The following is a 20946-nucleotide window of genomic DNA, read 5'->3' as shown; positions in this document are numbered from 1 at the left end:
ACTCTGACTCCTTGCTGGCAACCCCATGGGTCCACTCAACTGCTGGCGTTTTGAGCTGTTGAGGTCGATTGCCAGGTCTTTGCTCCAACATATCTCTGGGCGGACGGGAGCCACGCAGCAAGGGACGTCCGTGGTCTTCTCCCTTCGCCTAAGTCACCATCTGCGCTGACCTGACCTGAGGCTTGAGCTGTCACTGCATTTGGACAGTTCTAACTGGTAGTCCACCGGGCTGGCCTGCGTGGCACCAGGATGCTGCTCGGGGAGTCACTGATGACCACTGGGAAACCCGGACATGCAGATCAACACCGGTGAGAAAATAGCCAATTTGGCATCGAATGCATGAAATAGAAGAAACTCTGTGCATGGGGTGAAAACTGCCTGTGGCCTGGAATCCCGCCACGTGCAAGACGCCTGTTCCCACTCCTGTCTCTCTTTTCCACGTCTATCTCTCACTGGTTCGCAGGCCTCTTACCTGGGCACGTCGGCTCCCTGCTCGGCGGCCGTCAGCCGGGTCCTTTCCGCGGCGATTTCGTCGCAGAGCACATCGTAGGACTTATCGAGATGGTGCTCGCCCATCACCCACACCCACACCTCCTTATCGGCTCCCAGTTTCCAGCGAACAGATTTGCCGTTCTCTGCAGCAAACAAAACAAAACTCGGACTCAACGGATATCTTCAGCTATGTGTCCCATCAAGCAAGCATTTAAAGGTCCCTTGGGGGTGGGGGTGAGGGGGGTGTAACCAAGACAGAGCTCTTCACCGTGTTCCATGCCAGCCTGCTCGGGAGCAAGTGGCGCCAAGAGGTGGGGCGGGCAGTGGGCACAGCAGTCGTAGCTCTGCACTTGGTCCTTCACATCCCCGTGCGGTAAATGCAAAAGCTGGAATGGAGGGCAGGGTGGAAAGCAATCGTTGCTTGCTTTGTCCTTTGGGACAGCAGCTTAACTCTAAGAATCTCCCTGTCACCCACACAACCCATCGCTGCTCCAGGGCTGACCTTTCCACCATGTTTACAGGTTCCCCGGAGAGGGTGGCAGCCTGCATTCTGGAGTGAGACAGACAGACTGGCTAGGGGCTGAACCCCGAGCTCCACCGTTTCCTAGCTGCGTGGCTTACACCAATGACCTCATCTCTGTAAGCCTCTCTTTCCTCATCTGAGAAATGAGTAACGGCATCTCCCCTGAGGATGACGGATCCCTGGGGTGATGCAACGGGCGAAACACTCAGCAGCTAACCAGAGGATTAAGGGTTCAAACCCACTCAGGGAGGTTTATGGGAGGAAGCCTGGTGACCTATTTGCTAAGAAAACCCCCCCTCAGACAGTTCTGCTCCAACTAAGGGGGTGGTTAAGGAGCGAGTGTGATGGCACTGGAGGGTTAGTGGCTTAGTTAGTGGATGTCAAGTACTCCCCACACACACACAATAGTTCAATGGAGGTCAACTGCTATCATCATGATCCTATTATTTACTTATATGGGTGTCCCAGAGATTCACACAGGCTTGTGAGAAGATAACACTGCTCAGGGTAGTGTGATACCTCAGGTAGGGAGGCAACTTAAATAACCCTTACTTAATTTGCTCTTGGGGGTTGTATTTCACGCTAGTTCCCGGGCTCTTGAATGCGGTCTCTGCGCCCTAGCCAGGCTCATGTCAGCGTACACGTAGGAGGGGTCAAGAGGGGCACCCTCTCAATTTACAGAGGGCCAAGTCCCAGGGCAGACCCACTCGGGGCACTGTGGTCCAAAGAGAGGTCTGAGTGCGAACTCTGGGGAAGGACTTGGAGACCTCCAACGCCGTTAGCCAGTGCTGCTGAAAGGGGTGACAGGAGACTAGAACAGGGATGCTGCGGCGCTTCAAAGATCACCCAGCCATACTGGCCCCCGTCTCTGGACACGAAGGAGATGAAGGTTTCCAAGGAGACTGTCTGCTGGTCCAGACATCACTGGGCAGTTACTTCACAGCACTGCCTCGGGATGCCTTTTATCAAGAAGCGCGCTGTTCAAAGAAGGCCTGGTTCTTTATTTTGGAACTATATAGTCTTTTCATCGCCCAGTCAACGCTTTCTGCAAGATACTGAATGTCTAAGCAGAGACACGCTGGGAAAGAAGGAAAGACATGACCAGAACGAGAGTCAACTGTGCCCCTCAGCAAGAAACGGATCTGACACCGTGTTGACAAGTGGAGACCCAGCCAAAGTGGTGACCCAATGACAAAGGGAAGGCAGATTCTGGCTTGTCCCAGGAGAGCAAGTGTCAACCATGGTGGATTCTTGATCTGTTTCAGGGAATGCCAAATGATTCGTTCAACTTTAAAAGCTGTCATACCTCAGGAAACACCCTTCATATTCTCTCTCAGGGCAATCAGTAGCATGTCTGTTATGTCCACCTCTCAACCTTCACTTGTGCAATCTTCACCAGTATTTGTCTGAGAGTGGAGGGAGATGCCCAGAGAGGATCATGGCAGAGTGCCAGGGGAGGGACACGGAAGAAGGACAGAAGTCCCAGCAGCTGCACTCATACCCTCGACCCCAAACTCAGCCTTCTGAGGGTGGGTGCTGCCGACTGCAGCAGGCAGGTAGAGGTGCTGCTCCAAGTCCCAGAAGGATATGTGGATCGGGAGAATGAGCAGGAAGTAAAAGAAAAGAGGCGAAGGCTAGTCTAGAAAAGGAGACGTGGTGGCAAAACTGCTCATCTGAAGGTTAGCCATTAAAAGCCCTCTTCACCTCCAACAGCCAAAGTTGTGCCATCGACACATCACAGCTTCTTAGGGAGCTTCCCCTGGCCTGACGCCCATGTTCCTCCTCAGACTGTCCGGCTTCTCCGGTTATTTGCTCAGCAAATATATTGAGTACGTATGACGAAAGGATGCAACCCTGACACACACATGTCCTCATTTTCAACCATTTGGTAACATCTTTTCTGTTCAAAATAACTCTGGGTCTGTTTACAGGACCCACAAGGGCACCATTAAGTGTTCTGGAATTCCCACTCTTTGAAATGTTGTCCACAGTTTCTTGTGATCCATACAGTTGATCGCCTTTGCACAGTCAACAAAATACAAGCAAACATCTTTCTGGTAGTTTGTGCTTTCAACCAAGAGCTAGCTGACGTCAGCAACAATATCCCTTATTCCACGTCCTCTTCTGAATCTGGCAATCTCCTATCAATGTACTGCAGCAACCACTTAAAATATAATCGTCATTGGAACTTCATTTGTGGTATTAATGGAGCCCTGGCCGTGTAGTGGAGCCCTGGTGATGTAGTTAGTACTTATGCGTTGGGCTGTGATCCACATGGCTGGCAGTTCAAAACCACCAGCAGCTCCATGGGAGAAAGACTGGGCTTTCTACTTCCCTAAACGGCTACAGTCTCAGAAACCCACAGAAGGTTGCAATGAGTCAGCATCGACTCAATGGCAGTGAGTTTGTTTTTTGAGTTTGTGATATTAATGATACTGCTTAATAATTTCCAAAGTCTGTTGAATCATTTTTCTTAGGAATGGGACCGAACAGGGACCTCTTCCAGTCGGATGCCCAGGCAAATCTCCTCTAATTTTCTTGGCATGGAAAAGTGAGGGCTTCCAGTGTTGTGCCCCTTAGTTGAAACACTTCAATAGGTACTCCATCAATCCCGAGTCTTGGTGTTTGCCAATGCCTTTAGTTCAACTTGGACTTCTTTCTTCGGTACCATCGGCTCTGGGTCAGAGGTGAGTTTCAAAGTTTTCATGTCTTATAATTCCATTTCCCCACAAACCTCTTGAAGCTTTCTCACAGGCTACCTCTTAAATGGCTGAATATCAACCAGTTCTTTTGGGGATAATGGTACTGTGCATTCCTTCCATCTCCTTCCTGCATCCAACGACCGCCGTAATATGAAGATTGAATTTTCCCTCCAGTTCTCTGATGAGAAATGCCACACATCTTCCCCCCTTTGGGTTCTTGCCCGGGTCTTTGCACATTTTGTTGCAACACTTTATGTTGTCTTCTCAACAGATTTGTCTTCTTGGCATCTTCTGGCCAGTTCTTTTACTGCATGGTGTCTTTCTTTTGTGTGTGTGTGTGTTTTATTTATTTTAATCATTTTATTGGTGGCTCATACAACTCTCACCACAATCCATACATACATCAATTGTGTCAAGCACATTTGCACCTTCATTGCCCTCATCATTCTCAAAACAATTGCTCTCCACGTAAGCCCTTGGCATCAGCTCCTCATTTTCCCCTCCCTTCCTCCTTCCCCCTCCCTCATGAACCCTTGATAATTTATAAATTATTATTATTTTGTCATATCTTGCACTGTCCAACGTCACCTTTCACCCACTTTTCTGTTGTCCATTACCCAGGAAGGGAGTTATATGTAGATCCTTGTGATCAGTTCCCCTTTTCTACCTCAACTTTCCCTAACCCTCCTGGTATCACTACTCTAATTATTGGTCCTGAGGGGTTTATCAGTCCTAGATTCCCTATGTTTCCAGTTCTTATCTGAACCAGTGTACAGCCTCTGGTCTAGTTGGATTTATAAGGTAAAATTGGGATCATGATAGTAGGGGGTGGGGGGAGGAAGCATTAAAGAACTAGAGGAAAGTTATATGTTTCCTCAGTGCTACACTGCACCCTGACTGGTGTGTCTCCTCCCCACAACCCTTCTGTAAGGGGGTGTCCAGTTGCCTACAGATGGGCTTTTGGTTTCCACTCTGTATTACCCCTCATTCACAATGATATGGTTTTTTTGTTCTTTGATGCCTGATACCTGATCCCTTTAACACCTCGTGATCACACAGGCTAGTGTGTTTCTTCTATGGGGGCTTTGTTGCTTCTGAGCTAGATGGCTGCTTGTTTACCTTCAAGCCTTTAAAACCCCAGATGCTATATCTTTTGATAGCCAGGCACCATCAGCTTTCTTCACCACATTTACTTATGCACCCATTTGTCGTCAGCGATTGTGTCAGGGAGGTGAGCACACAACGATATGATATTTTGTTCTTTGATGTATGATAAATGATCCCTTCCCCTGCATCATGTCTTTCATTCAGTGTTGCTGCTCTATGGTCTGGAGCTAGTTTTGGAATCTCTTTTGCCATTAATTTTTGTCTTTTTAAAGATCATTCCTTTCTTCTTAATGATCGTTTGCTTTCTTCATATGGGATGTCCTTGATTTCATCCCATAGCTCATCTGGCCTACATCAAACCAATGAGATGATCTCGTAAAAATTCAGCTGGGATATACTCAAAGTCATATTTTAGCTCTTATAGATAAGTTTTAATTTTCCTCAGCTTGTTTTAATTTTCTTCAGCTTCAGCCTCAACTTACATGTGATCACTAGATGGTCTGTTCCATAGATGGGCCCTGGCCTTGTTCTGATTGATGATACTGAACTCCATCAACTATTCCCACAGATGTACTCAATTTGACTCCTGTGTATTCCAAGCAGTGAGGTTCATGTGTAATCTACATGCACGTTGTTAAAAAAAATGGTATTTGTCCTCTTTTCCGCACCTACTGTGAGAATGAAGACCGTTCTCAGCAACCAGACTGTGGACATTCCAGAGAATGTGGACATTTCCCTAAAGGGGCACACCGTCATCATGAAGGGCCCCCGAGGAACCCTGCGGAGGGACTTCAAACACATCAACGTAGAACTCAGCCTCCTTGGGAAGAAGAAGCAGAAGACGACAAATGGTAGAGAAACAGAAAGGCTATTTGTAGTCATGTACAGAACATGATCCTGGTGTGACACTGGGCTTCAATACAGATGAGGTCTGTGTATGCCCACTGCCCCATCAACATGGTTATTCGGGAGAATGGGTCTCTGGTTGAAATCCGTAACTTTTGGGGTGAAAAATCCATCCGGAGGGTTCACATGAGGACAGGTGTTGCCTGTTCCGTTTCTCAAGCCCAGAAAGATGAGTTAATTCTTGAAGGAAACGACACTGAGCTTGTATCAAATTCAGCTGCTTTAATGCAGCAAGCCACTACAGTTAAAAAACAAGGGCCTCCGAAAGCTTTGGGGATGGTATCTATGTTTCTGAAAAAGGAACAGTTCAGCCGGCTGATGAGTAAGCTCTAAAAGGTGTCTAGCTACATTCTAGAAGATTCCTTTAGATTTGTCTGTGACGCTTTGATCCAATCTAACAAAGTTTGTGTAATGGAAAATAAAACCCGGTATTTGAAATGAGTAAGTCATTGGTCTTGCAGACGCTATCATTCATTTCCGGTATCATTTCTATCAGCAAGGCTGTAATTTCCAACTTCTGATCCTTCTGCTTTGTTTCCAACTTTTGTATTTCAATCCTCTGTAATTACCAATGCATGCCTGCTCAATTCAGACTTAAGAAGTTAATGAAAATCTTCCATTTCTTCTTCTTTGGCATTACTGGTTGCCTCATAGATTTGCATCATAGTTACAGTATCTCTTCATAAAGTCAATGAAAAATGTAAAGCCCAGAACACTCTGTAGAGCTGTTCTATTCTGTGATATGGGTTCACTCTGAGTTGGAGTTGACGGGACTCACCGAGGGCGTGGTCATGAGTCAGTATTGACCCGATGCCACGGAGGTTGGCTTGGTTATTTTGGTAACAAAGACAAAACAGTCTAGAATTTTTTAAAGGAGGGGAGGCAAGGGGGTGGTACTGAAGACAAATAAATCATAACTCTTAGCCCAGATAGAGAATTACATGTAAAATGTCAGCTTTCGCCAGATGTGAAAGGAGGAGGGGTGGCCTTGGCAGAATGACCCTTACAATATCTCCATTCTGAATACTCTTCCTCTTTGCCCCCCACCCACCCCCAGTTAATAATAGCAGGTTCTCACAAGTCAATTCCAAGTCAGGGCAGCCACGTGTGTTAGGAAAAAACTATGGTGACATTTCTAAAGTTTATCGCCGGGTTCTTCTTTCGAGATACTTCTGTGTGGACTCAAATCTTTAATCTTTCAGTTAGCAGCCAAGTACAGGAATGGTTTGCTCCACCCAGGGGCTCCCCTTTTGTCACCGAGAGCTCCTGAATTGAGCCAGAAAGCGAGGAGTTGTCCTTGGTTGGACACCACGCTAAAGGGTTCTGATGGTCACTCCAAACATACACTTTGGAGAATGCAATGGATGTAAGCCAAGAGAGGAGGGTGACAGGGTGCGATGCGTCCAAGATTGAGGGCACAGGTTATGCAATGAGCAAAAGACAGTAAGCCATCTGAGCGATTTTAGGGAGACAGGTGGGGGTCGGGTTACCAGGGCCGAGGACAGAAAGAATGGTACGAGCCAGGAGAGGCTATAAACATGTGTTCAGGAGGATGGTCAGAGAGGATGAAGAAGAGGTCATTCAGTCCGTCTCCCAAGCTCTGGGGCAGCCCTAGAGGTCTACAAGGGAGAAAGACAAGTTTAAGAGCAAAAATAGTTCAAAGATTTCCTTAACTAGGGACCCATGGGTGGGTTTTACATCCGACTCATTGGCAGCGGAGAAAGAACGGCTGTCTGACAGCAGGCCGGGGGAATGATGGACCGAGGGAGGTATGGAGAAGAGATGAAGACTGAAGTCGTTAACAAGGAGAGAAAAGCTCCTGTCTGGCAAGAGGAAAGTTGAAAATCTATGCACAGAACCACATTCCTGCCCCTGTAAAAACATAAACTAAAGGGATTCTAAGAGGGCGAGGGCATGCACTGTCATAATTAACACTAATCAGGCATTCTGGGCTTTCTGTCGACTTCCCCTTGAAATTATGTGCACTCTGTCATCAGAGGACAGTGCGGGAGGGACCTTTTTATAGCGCCTCCATTTAATTATACCTTCCCTCCCCGCCCCCATCCTTCACCCTTGTTTATGCCTCTTCTGTATAACAGCTTCATTCTTGGGACCTTTCCCTGAGACGAGCTTTCCTAAACAAGCTAGAATAAGCGAGTCAGACTAACGCAAGCACTGGGCCACCAAGAACCACTAGGACAGGGAAACACCGTGGTCTCTTCCATTGAACACCCCACCCCGGATCCAGAAACCACAGATGAATGGGGCGCCTCCAAGACGCTCGTGATGCGACCATGCCCCTTCTAGCTGGTTGATGCCCACCATGCCATGCCATACCGGTCATCAGTTATCCAGAGTACCATCCCAAGTTACTAGTAACCCTATTTTACACTGAGGAGGTTAAAGGTCAGGGGTGTCAAGGCAATTAGCAAAGATCATAGAGATAATGAATAATGGAACCATAACTCAGAACTGGTCTGCATGACTCCCAAAGCTATGTTTTGGGAAGCCTTGTACGTGCTCACAGAATCGCTTCTCACGCGAAAAGACAAACAAAAGGAATGCCAGGACGGCCTCAGGCAGAGCGCGTTTAGACACACCTGGAAGAATGACCACCACCGTGAGCTTTCCTGTCCCCACAGAAGCAGCCCGGGCTACAGCTTTCAGCTGGCCTGTGCCTGGAAGTGAGGATCTTCACAAACGGACCGATTCGTAGCTTCGTGGCCAACAGACAAGAGAAAGACAGCACGGAGGCGTCTGACCGGCGGTGCTGGCAAAGGACCTCGAGTAAGCCAACCACGGTCTTGGAACAGCTATGAAAGCTCCTCAGGAGCAAGGATGGAGAGACGTCAGTCCATTGACTGGACCTGCGAGAAAGTGGCAGCACATTGGTAGAGTCAACACAAACCAGGAGCGGTCTCGGTGAAATGGACTGAGACAAGGACCAGCACAACGGGCTCAACCTCTGATCATCAAGCGGACACTCGGCGAGGTCTCATTCGGTTACACAGGGGGTTTCCCAGGGCTCGTGGTAAACAATGGAAGGAAAGGGTACAGGAATGTTTGCACGGAGCTGGTGAAGTCCCCTCCTCCCCAAGGTCATCCTGAGGTGCAACCAACGCAATTGCAACTAACAGCAACATCAAGCCCATGTCCTTCCAAAGAATGATCAAGGCCCACTCGTCTCGGGACTTCCTGAAATCGTAACTGCCACTATTGTTCACTATATTTGTCAACCTAGGTAATAATCTTGTGCTACAAATACTAAACTTTTTTTTCTTAATACTTCGATTTTTCTGCTTGTTTTAGAGAGATAAAGGTAGCTGCAATACACTACCGTCCTGGGAGGTGGGGTGGTCATACAGGAAAGAGAGCCCGGTTTCTGGCTTCGGTGCCCAGGAACCTGAGAGAGTGGGAGTGGCAGGGCCAGGCTGCAGGAGGAGAGGGGGTGATGATGGTGAATTTGGTTTTGCCTGGAGCTTGCTGTGCTTGTGGATTTTCCAAATGGAGGCATCCACTACTTGGTAACGGGCATGATGCCCGAAGCTTAGGCATGAGGTTTGGTTGGCACCCTGGGGTGCGCTGCCCTGGAGGACAGGCATGCCTCAGGGGCACTGTGGGCACTGACCCTGTCGCTGAATGCGGTGAATGTCAGACCGATGTTTTGGTTTCTCAGTGCATGTGAAGGTGCTTCAAAAGTACATGGGAAATGGAATTAAAAGATTAAAAGTGAAAGTTTTCCATGCACTGCTTAAAGCCCCTCCCCCTTCTATAAAGCTAACGTTTACACTGTCCTAGCCTATTAAATGTGTCCTGGCATTATGGCAACAGTCAATGAAATGTTGTGAGAATTGCCAAAATACAACACCGAGACGTGAAGTGAGCAAATGCTGGTGGGAAAATGGCGGCCAAAGATTTGCTCGACACGGTTCTTCGATCTGTGTGAGGCACAGCGAAACCGAGGGCACAACTTACTCACTGCCATCGAGGGGATTCTGCCTCTCAGCCACTCTTTCGGACAGAGCTGCGCTGGCCCCATCGGGTTCCCACGCAGTCAGCCTTCACAGAACCACACCCCGTGCTGTCACTCCTTATGTCCTCCCCCCACTGAGCGGCTGATGGAGTCGAACTGACAGTCCTGTAGTTAGCAGCCACGAGCGTAACCACTGTGACATCAGGGCTCCTCCACTGGCAAATCCAAACCCAAACACCAAACCATGGCCATCGACCTGCTTCTAACTCCTAGTGGCTCTACAGGGCAGGGTAGAACTGCCCCTGAAGGTTTCTGAGACTGTCACTCTTTATGGGAACAGAAAGCCTCATCTTTCTGCCTCAGAGGGGCTGGTGGCTTCAAACAGCTGACCTTATGGTTATCAGCCCAATGTGTAACCACTACACCCCCCGCCCAAGGGTCCTCCCACGGGCACATGCAGCTGTTACTGATGTGCGGTCCCTTCAAGTAGGGTCCAACTCGTAGCGTCCCCTAAGTGCGAGAGAACAGCGTACCGCCCGCTCCTGCACCATCCTCACAGTGTCTGAGCCCACTGTTGCAACGGGACTGTTTAACCCGCAGAGAGAAAGGCTGCCCCGGGCAGATTCATAACCTGCTGTTGTCACTGGGTGCCACTGAGCCCACTGCTACTCACAGCGAACCCACACAACAGGGCAAGACTGCCCTGCGGGATGTCTAAGCTGTCATCGGTGCAGGAGCAATTGCCACGTCTGTCTCCCATGTTGCTACTGGGAGGGTGTGAACCACCAACCTTTCAGTTTGTGGCTGATTGCTTAACCACTGCACTATCAGGACTCTTCAATCTTAAACATAGGCTCTGCAAATTCCCAGAAAGCCTGTGAATGAGCTCTAGAGTCTGTGAACATTGTGAAATTACGCATGAAAAGCTGTAGGCATTTTCCTGGGTCATGAACTCAAAAATCACACACGCTGCCTGCCATCAAATCAATTCTGATTCTTAAAAACCCCATAGGCCAGGGTAGATCCAACTCTATAGGTTTCCAAGACTAACTCTTTATGGGAGTAGAAAGTCTTGTTGGTTTTTGCTCGCAGAGTAGCGAGCGGTTAGCAGCCCAACGTAACCCCTATATCACCAAAGCTCCTAACAGCCATCAGTGAAATCTCAGCTGAGACCACGAGCTCCTGTGTAGAGGGGGGCACCCCCAGGGGGCAGATGGACATTCAAGGTCAGGGAGAGAGCTCAGGAAAGACAGAGGCTCCCAGAGGCTGAGAGGTCACATCAGGTGAATCCAGAGTCGCTGCAAACTGCCTGCCAGCAGTGGGCTGCAGAGCAACGGGGCGAAGGGACGGGTGGGGTACAGATCAAGGGCTTATCACTCTCCCATGAACCAGGAAGGCTTTGAGCAAAATGGCTTGGACCCGTGGCTGCTAACAATAAGAACCCAGCAAATAAATGTTCGCAAGTCCCAGGCTGTCTCAAGGGGACAAAACAGCCCCCATGAGCCCACACCATAACCAGACCTGGTCTTTTGTCAGCAGGTCCCCCACCGTTTGACAGAGGATGGGGGAAAGAGGGGCTGAGCAATGCTTCCTGGGGGCAAGGTCGCCGCTGCTGGTGTGATGGAGAAGACAACACAGTGCACAGGCTCCAAGCAGGCACCCTTTTGAGATGCGTGCAAGGCCCCTTTAGCCCCTAGTCACCGGGACTCGGCACCCATTGTGGTCCTCAGAGAGCTGATTTGTTTCAAGCCCACAGTGCTCTGAGAGAGCCAGACCCAGCTTCCTCACTCCCCACATACGCCGAGGCCTGGGAAAGCAGGTTGAATGCCACCTCCCAACCTCCCTTTCCTCTTTGGTAAACCGTGAAGAGTCATTGCTGGCTCAGGGTGTGGCTGTGGCTGCTTGATGAAATCATGTACTTAAGCCCTAGGTTCAGGGTCAAGCACAGAGTAAACTCCACAAATGCCGGCTGGCCTTCCAATCAACTCCTAGCGTCGAGTTGCCCAAGAGTGAGCCACCACGGTAACAATAAAATTTCTGGTAGGCACACGAATTTCAATAACATTTTATTTTAAGATAGCAAAAATCATTACATCCATATAGGATCAATGCCAACCTGCTAATAGGGCATTTCATATTACTGTCTTCCCATTTTACCCACTGCCATCAAGTCAAATCTGACGCATTGTGGCCCCACATAGGGTTTCCAAGGCTGTAAATGGTGACAGGAGCCAAGAGCCTCAACTTACTCCTCTGACAGGCTGCTCGTTTAACCCTCTGACCTTTGGGGCTAGCAGCCAACACTCACCCGACAGCACCACTGGTAACTTACACTCGGAATACACCTCAATCCCACCAGTCCCATTTCATGAGCACGGTGGACAGACACACAGCTACTGGCCACTGCACCGTAAGGGCAGCGGAGCTGGCATGCCGAGTGAGCTGCAAGTCTCTCCTCTCTAGGAATCTCCTTCTCCAACTACACAGCGTAATGGTTTGCAGATCTATTATTGGTGATACCTAAACTTCTGACTGTTCTTCCAACTCAAAAAACAAAACACCAAACTCACTGCCACCACGTGATTCCGACCCACGGCCACCATGAAGACAGGGTAGACCTGCCCCTCTTGGTTTCTGAAACTTCTCTCCTACAGAATAGCTGGCCCTGTGGTTGGCAGTTCAGGTGCCTACTATGCCACCTGGGTGCCTCTTATTTTAACTGGAAGGTTACACAAAGGTAGGCAATCATTCCTGAGATCCACAGTGTACAAACACTAACGATGCTCTCTGCATCACCACCCAGAGCAGGTGAAGACAAACTACCACTGCCACTCAGTCCGTGCTGACTGGGCACCTCCTTGGTTACCACAAAACTGCCTGTCCTCTCCCTCACAGCACTGCTGGGTGGGACTGAAGAGCCAACCTTGAGCTGAACTGTCAAGCACAAAACAGCGGCGCCATCCAGGAGACCCGCAGTAGTCCATGTGTTTATAGAGGGGGGAAAACACCAGGGGGCAGCGAAGTAACTGCTAAGTGGTGAGCCAGAACGGTGTGAAGGTATACATCAGGTTAACTCGGATAGTTAATGATCCCAGAGCAGGAGGAGGTTCATCACCAAAGGGACATCCTGGCTAAGAACTGCTGAGCAGACAGTATGGAGCCCAGTCCCATACCCACCAGTGAGGAAGGCAGGGAGCACAAGTGGTAAAACCCATGTGCACAGCCAGGTCTCACCCAGGCACAGCCAGAGATTTGATGGGTCAGCAGCACCTCTGCCAGCCCATCTGGTTCACACCAGGCACGAAAGCCACCACCTTGTAGTAGGATCTGTGGCTTTATCCACAAAGGCACCGCAAGGTCAAAGGTAAAGAGGTGGTATTGCTTTTTCTTTCAAGAAGTAAGATAGACCCTCAAATCTTTTCCTCAGAAGAGGAACTCATTTAGTTTAAAATATATTTTTCCAAGTGTTACATTTAAGGGTGCAACAGCCTTTTGGCATGATGCGATTCGATAGAACGCTTGCCAGGCAAATGAACATGCCTTTTCATAATTCTGTCAATCACTAATCAAGGGGTCTTGGTGGCACAGCGGTTAAATGGTTGCATGCTGACCAACAGGACAGCAGTTCAAATGCACCAGCTCAGAAAGATGTGGCAGTTCCCTTCCAGACAGATTTACAACCGTGGCAACCCTATGGGGCAGTTTAATGCTATTCTATAAGGTGCAGAGGAGTTGGAATCAAGTGGACAACACTGGGTTATAACTGAGAAAGAAATATGGGTCTCTAAAGCAGACTCAAAACTCTGCAAAGGAAGGACTAAATAAAAGGGGGGTGGGGGTGGGACTGTACTTCAAGTCTTACCTGAAGTCATAACACTAAACCAGGGACCACAAGAAGCCCAAAGCCAACACAGGGCCTGTGCATTGGCTGGCTTTGTATTTAAGCTTAAAGCCTGTCTGGTTTCAAGGTTTCCAGGAAGAGACTCGTCCAAGGCTGTCATACCACCATGTAAGTGTTGTGGGGATGCAAACTTGCAGCTGTCAGAATCTCAGTAACATTGAAGATCCACTGCCCAAACTGGATCCGCACCAGCTCGCAGGTGACTTGGGTGAAACGTGGAAACTAGCCCGGCACTGTCGGACCAGCCCATTCGCAGCAGCTGCCGGCTAAGCTTACCTTTCTTTGGTCTGCATCTCGCTGGCAAGGACTCCTTCTTTTCCATTGCTGCTTCTCTTTCTTTCCATCGGCGGATCTGTTCCTCCCTCATCTTGAAGAACAGGATCTGTTTCTGTTCTTCGCTGAGCTCTGCCAGTAGATCGGGATCTATGTACATGTCTGATAAGATCTGTTTCAGCATCTCTGCAGTCTGGGAGTCTTAACACCTGTGGCAAAAGTCCTTGAAGATGGCTTCCACCTGAGCCCCCAACTGTGCTGGCACCTGGGCGTGATCACGCAACTTCAAGGAGACTCACAGCAAGGTGCCCCTTGCTGTCTGTGGCAACAATTCAGCAAAACTGGCTCCTGGGACCCGGCACCAAATCTCCAGCCCAAAGTGCCATCCAACGGTCCTGCAAAAACAACAGTCAAAAAAGCAGGGCATTAAAATATGCACAAGTGCAAAAGGAGGCCTAGAAGGAGAAGCCAGCTTGGAGGAAGTAGGTCTCGCTTTTCTTTGCAGGGGAAAAAGAAAGGCTGAGGCAGGCTTCGCCCAGAGTTTGTGTAACCTCTATCCCGTCATTTCCAAAGAGACTTTATCAAAAAAGCAAAACAAACCCTAACTTTCTACAGGTCAAGCTCAGGGAAACAAACAATTAACAGAGGCTTGGCCTTCTCCCAACTCAGCAAACACGATCATGACCTCAAAGTCTAACAGACGGCCAACTGTGGGGCTAAGAAGAGTCCTGGCGGGGGCAGGGGTGGCGCGGCACCAGCAGAAAGAAGGCTCTCTTCCAACGGCCTGGTTCCGAAGAATCCACTGTTTTAAGATTTCATAGTGACCCTTCCCGAGCTCAGAAAAGGAAGAAGAAACAGCAATGAGTCTGCACTTTCCCTTCCAACGAGCATGAAGCAAACACAGGCACTTACACCTTCCAAAACCAACCAAACAAACAAAAGCCAGCTCACTGCTAGTGAGTAGATGCTGACTCATGGGTGACCCTAAAGGGCAGCGTGGAACTGCCCCCGTGGGTTCCGAGGCTGTAACTCGGTATGGGAGTAGAAAGCCTCGTCTCTCTCCTTCGGGTGTGAACCGGTGTCCTTAGGGTGAGCTCATAGCAGCCACTCAACTCAGAGCGCGACCCTGGGGCTTCTCCACAAAGGGCAGCGTAATCTCCAGATAGCCGACAGGGGCGGCCTGACCAGCGCAGGCACCGAGCATTCCCACACATCCTGGAAGGTCACCAGGTGTTAGGGGTACTCCTTCTAGACAACCTCGTTTAATAAAATCTAAGTTTGCAGATAAACTTGAGGAGCAAAGGAGCAACAAGGGCCATGACAAGGGCTGCGCGCTTTAAAAAGCGTCTATTACACGGTGCCTCCCCCAAAGATCCATGATCTTGTATCTGCACACACGTGCGTTAACGGTGCTTCTGGAAAGCACGGGGGACAAATGCACTGATGTTTGAATTCCAACGCTTACCACCCCTTTATACCCAAAACCTCACGGCCAGCGAGTCCCTGCCGCCTGAGAGAAGCCCTTGTGGGGCAGGGTAGAACTGCCCCTGTGGGTTCAGAGACTGCTAACTCTTATTTAGTTTTCTTTCCTAAGCAATAGTGCCTTATTAATAAAGATTAGTTTTACTGTTGGACAGTGTAAGACATGACAAAATAATAATAATTTATAAATTATCAAGGCTTCATGAGGGGTCAGGGAGGGAGAGGAAAAATGAGGATCTGATACCAAGGGCTCAAATAGAAAGCACATGTCTTGAGAATGATGAGGGCAACAAATGGACAAATGTACTTGACACAATGGATAGATGGATGGATGGAGTATGATAAGAGTTGTACAAGCCCCCAATAAAATGATTTAAACAACAAGGTTAGTTGTAATGAGTATAGAATTGCTGTGTAAAATAATATTGACAAAATATGTCTGTAGGTCAAGAATCTCTTCATAACAGAGTGCTGCTACCTGTGAACCAGTCCGGGTGAAGTTTGAGCAGCTCACCCCCAAGATTTCAAAGTCCCAAGTGGAGCCAGCCCAGCCCTGCAGGGCCGGTACTAGGGGGCAGTGGGTCCCCAGTAGTACTTTCTCTTAATGGAGAAAGGGTATACACTGACCCCTTGCAAATGCTTTCTGATGCTTTCGGAGGGTTTTCTAACATGTTAATTGATAAATAGCCCTAAGAACTTGCCCTGGCTGAGGTGTCCTGAGAAAGTCCCAGACACTCAACTGCAGAGGGGATTTCATGGAGGGCCGCATATTTTCAGCACAGCTTTATTCGTGCTGGATTTGACCACCTCAATCTCTGACCAAAACAACTGCCCCAACGTCCCTCTCAAAGTTAGTCGTTGTCCCTGTTTCTTTGCTTGGGCTGAACCTGGATGGATAGCCTGCACTACCCTGAGCTCTGGGACCTCATTCTGGAAACACACTTCCATGCCCAGAGCTCTGCGTACCCCCAGGACAGGGACTCACTGGCGACAGCTGTTTACTCTTTACCGGAGTAGAAAGTCCCTGTCTTTCTCCCTCGGAGCAGCTTGTGGTTTCTAACTGTTAACTCCAAAGCCTGAGGACTCCAGCTGACCCTAGTGACCTACATTAAAAGGGGGGAGGGGAGTAACTTGCTGTGACTTTGCTGGCTCACATACATTCTAAATAACAGGCTTCTGGTGTTTCGGGGCTTCCACAGGCGCAGCATCTAGCCACGGCCCTCTAAATACCTAGTTTCCCCCTACTCAATTCAAACACTCAAATTTCTGATGAGCCACTAGCCACACGGGGCCACAATACATCCTGCTCCCTTTCTTTCCTCTGTGTCTCACAAAGATTCCTAACATTCTTCCCACTGAATGGGAGTCTCCTTCATCCCTCCTAGTCCTCCTGTTCCTGGCAAAGCTGCCCCTTGACTTAGGTCCAGACTTTGCAGATAAGCATGCCCAAATAGCAAGCGGATTTAGGGGGGGTGCGAGTGGGGGGGGGGTGCACGAGTTGCAAACGTAGCAGGGAGCCTCACTAATGGTTCATTAGGTAGCAGCGGCCTTCATGGAGGTGGGAGCTAGTCTTGCTAACCCCTCCTTTTCATCTCCCACAGCAAGAGACGCAAGCGGAACCAAACGTAATAGGGGAAAAAAACTGCTTTAATTAAAAGTGTCACTGCTTCTAGTTTAGCCAAGTGACTCCCTCCCAGCATTCCTGGCATTCATTTTGTATTTTGCTTCGAGGGGACCCTAAAAGGCTACACCAGGCACAGGTCTGAAGCACGCTTTAATTACTTTGGGGACCTCACAGCTTCTAAAAAGGCGGGGCCACGCAAAGAGAGGCAGCTGGAGGCTGAGCTGTTTACTGTAGGGCCCTCAGCCACAGGAACCCCTGAACCCCTTGGCCATTTGACTCCAACACCAAGTGGTAAGAAACCCAAACCCATGTCTCCTTGACATTCCAGCAGATCTCCAGATGTTGGCCCGCTCCATGGGTCCAGGGGTTGGATTTCCCAGAAATGAAACATGGTGGAACACGAAGGCTGGGAGGCTTCCACTCTGTTCTCCCTTTCGAAAAGTGAATCCTAGCAACGGTAATAAAACACACCAAGCCAAACTCACTGGCATGGAGTCAATTCTGACACACTGTGACCCAAAAGACAGGGAGGAACTGCCCCTGTGAGCCTCTGAGACAGAAACGCTATAGTTTATTGTAGAAAATGCCTGGTGCTTTCCAACTGATGACCTTGGGATGAGCAACCCAATGCGTGACCAACACACAACAGTCATCGAGCGAATCCACCCTAACACTGAAACTCTGGAAATCCCAAAGCCCTCCCCCCTCCACCCTCACCACCCAGAATACTCCTGATAACAGCATGCGCGATACCAGGCACAACTGTAAGCGCTTTGTATGCAGTAACTCGGCTATCGCAGTGCCCTTCGAGGGAGGTCCACCGTTATCCCTTTCCACACACGCCGAAGAGGCACAGGAGGTCAATAGATGGAAAGTGGCGGACCGGGCAGCCTCGCCCTAGAGTCAGCTCAAGGGACGCCAGCACACAGAAGCCTTTTTGTGAGTTGGAGAGCCCAGAAACAAAAACATCAGAATGTGGTACCACGTCTGAAATTTCAGAAGGAAGACCAGAAGCTCCTGCAGCAACAGAAAAGCTGACGTCGAGGTGTATGACCCAGCGTGGCTCCTCAGGATCAGCTGGATGCTTACTTGCATAGCTTCAGCTGGCCAGGAAGACAGCACTCCGTTAAAATGGCCATGCCAGCCTAGACAGCAGAGAACTGTCCTGTTGATCCACTTGGCTTCCTGAGCCCTCGGCTCCTCCTTCCTCCTCCTACATAGCCATTAGGCGCCGCACCAACAGTCCTGCCCCTCACCGTGTGAAGCGGTCCAAACATCTTTGTGCCAAGATGTTCATGCTCCTTTGTGGAGCTTTTATTTTGTGTTGCGTCGCATAGCGAACACACGTCTCTCCTATTGAAGGTAACTTAGTGGATATGCCCTGGTGGTGCTGTTGAGTAAGCAAGCATTGGATGGGTTATCCCACAAGAACAGTGGTTCAAACCCTCCAGCCGCTCCTGGAGATAATGTTGAGGTTACTGTTACTATAATGATTTACAGCCTCGGGAACCCTACCTGTCCTTACTGACTCGATGGCAGTGAAGTAGTGGGTGTTGAAAGAAAGACACGTAGGCTTCCCGTGTCCCCAGACAAACCCCTGTGGTGAGACTGCTGACTAGGTATGGCTGCCTGGGCTGCTGCTGATTCTCATTGATGTGAACGAACGCTTCCCTTGCCCTCCTGGCTGGAAGCTGTACATGGAAAACTCCATCAGAGAACTGGGTGCCGACCAGGGCAAACAGTGGGCTCCGTGATCAGATACGAAAAACCATGTCCCTTTGGGGCTTCCCTTCCCGGGACTGCTTCCTCCTAGGGAGAAGGCGCGCGGTTCCATAGGTTAAGTCTATGTAATCTGCGGACGAGGTCATCTAATCGACTGCGGGGTGGTGGCGATAAGTGCAGCCAGGGTAGAGGAAATGAAAATGAGGAAATAAACCGGGGTTTTTCCCCACTTTCACTCCCTGACAGAACAATCACTGCTGGCCAGATTCAGAAGCACATGACTGTACTGTTTATTGGAACTTCTGGTTGTTTTCACTCTTAATTATCTGAAAGCACCCAACCCTGTTTGCAAGCTACCATTTTCCTGTCCAATGTATAGGCCAAGGGTCTGCTTTTGAGGACAAAATGAATTTCCAAACTGGCAGCAATTTGGGAAGTGGTTCTATAAGCATACACCAGTCTTCAGAAATCTGAATGGGTTTTCATGGAGAAAAGACCGGCCCATGTACTCCTGGAAAGTCACAGTCTCGGAAACCCAGAGGGCAGTTCTACCCTGTCCCACAGGGTCAGTGCAAGCTGGCATCGACTTAATGACAGCCCTTAAATTATGCCTTCCACCTAATCGTTCACTTTTTAAAAGGACTATGTTCAAGTCATTGTTCTATTAAGCAGGCAATTAAATAACAGCTTAAGGGGAGGTGAGGAGACTCTTAAATTGAAAAAGGAAATTTGAGGCTACCTTGTCCCTCGGCCAGTCACAGTAAAGAGAAAATCTACAAACTGACTTCTGAGGAGCATCTCCTAACGCCACCAAACCTCTCCTCCCAACCCCCTCCTTCGGTCTATTCAAAGGAGGGCGTGAACCCGGGCTCTTGATGGAGGAAGGTCTTCACTGGGCAGGCTGGCTGGCCCGTGCCTGGCTCGGCCTCCCCAGCCCGCAGCCTGTGACCCACAGAATCCGCGAGGCGGCGCGCCCCTGGCCGCCTGGCCGGCCGCGCTCCGAGCCCACGTGGCCGCGCGGACGCCGGCGAAAATCTCCGCGAGCACCAGGAGGATCGCGTGCAGCGCACCACGCGTGTGCGCCCCACGGGCGAGGGAGGGCGCCCGGAGGCCGGCGGGGCAGCCAGCGACGCCGGAGCCGGAGAGGCGTGTGCCTGCCGGGGACGGTGGTGCCGCTGGGGCCCCCAAACTAGGGCGCGCGCCCCCCACCCCCCGCCTGCGCCCCGTGCGTCATCACAAGTGTGTGCACACACACACCCCTCGAGTACACAGATGCCCGCCAGAAACCCCCAAACTCTCCCCGAAGGCCTCCCAAGTCCCCTACGACCCTCTTCCTCCAGCGCACAGCCCGGGCCCCTGCCCACCAACCCCGGCCCCCAGAGGCCGCCGCTCACCCAGCCGGCGGCTCCAGACATCGGACACCCGACATTGGACACCGGCCGCCCGCCGCCGCGGCCGCGCACCCGGCTCAGCCCCACACCTGAGCGCGCTGGGGCGGGACGGGGCGGAAGGGGGCGGAGGAGCAGGGCGCGCGGCCCGGACCAGGCCTCGCCCAACCCGGCCGCCCGCCCCTGGGCCCAGGCACCTTCCACCACCGCTCGGATAACGCCTCCCCGCCCCCACACTCTGTCCCCGGGTCGCCCCTCCTACCCCCGGGCACCAACCCCCACCCCTCTCGGCCCGCTTGCGCAGGATGGCCCCGCACCTGCCACGTCCAGTTGGGCTGCCCGAAGTTGTCCTAAGAGAGGCGACGGCGCCCGCGAGCGGCACGGACTGGCGGGACGAACACTGCGGCCGTGAAGTTGGCCAACAGCGTCCCTGGGCCCCGGCCCGCCCGCGCTGCCCCACCCCACCCGCGCGCGGCCCGCATGCCCGGGGACTGACTGAGCGCTAGCGGCCCCACCCGGGCGCCTGGAGAGGCTCCAGGGCCAGTGGCCCGCGAGACTTGGCTGCCTGCTGCGTCCCACGCGGGGCTTTTCCTGCGCGCAGATCGGGGCTTGCCAAGGTCCGGGGGCGACCAGACCACCTCTCCGCGCGCAGTTAATCGAAGGCGGTGGGTAAAGGCTTGCCGCTCCATCCCTCGGGTCGATGCCAATGGGCAGCCTCCGTCCGGGTTGCGCGCGGGAGCTCAGGGTCTGTGGAGACTGGGCAGGCCCTTCTCAGTTACACTGGCTGGGTCCTTCTGGCCCAGGGAACTAACCCTCCCAGGTTCCGTTCAGGTGTCTCGGGCGCGTCCCCCGC

The 20946-nt window shown here is 50.8% G+C and overlaps 1 protein-coding gene and 1 pseudogene across 2 annotated transcripts in view; one reads left to right on the top strand and one right to left on the bottom strand.

Moving 5' to 3' along the window:
* The window catches only part of SH2D4A (SH2 domain containing 4A), an 83759-nt gene extending 63235 nt beyond the window's left edge, over positions 1-20524 (bottom strand). Inside the window, exons 1-3 of one of the 2 annotated variants that reach the window (XM_075556572.1) lie at positions 20411-20524; positions 13881-14272; positions 473-635 (exon numbers count right to left, since the gene is read on the bottom strand). In XM_075556572.1, coding sequence (XP_075412687.1) covers positions 473-635; positions 13881-14061 — 344 coding nt within the window. In that variant the 5' untranslated portion in view covers positions 14062-14272; positions 20411-20524. Of the gene's footprint in view, positions 1-472; positions 636-13880; positions 14273-20099; positions 20191-20410 lie in introns of those variants that run through there. The other variant, XM_075556573.1, reaches the window with a different exon arrangement.
* LOC142454414 (large ribosomal subunit protein uL6 pseudogene) lies at positions 5504-6056 on the top strand (annotated as a pseudogene).
* Positions 20525-20946: the final 422 nt, after the last annotated feature.

The sequence above is a fragment of the Tenrec ecaudatus genome, chromosome 8, assembly GCF_050624435.1.
Source record: "Tenrec ecaudatus isolate mTenEca1 chromosome 8, mTenEca1.hap1, whole genome shotgun sequence".
In the NCBI taxonomy this organism is placed as follows: domain Eukaryota; kingdom Metazoa; phylum Chordata; class Mammalia; order Afrosoricida; family Tenrecidae; genus Tenrec; species Tenrec ecaudatus.
This window is presented reverse-complemented; position numbering and strand designations above follow the sequence as displayed.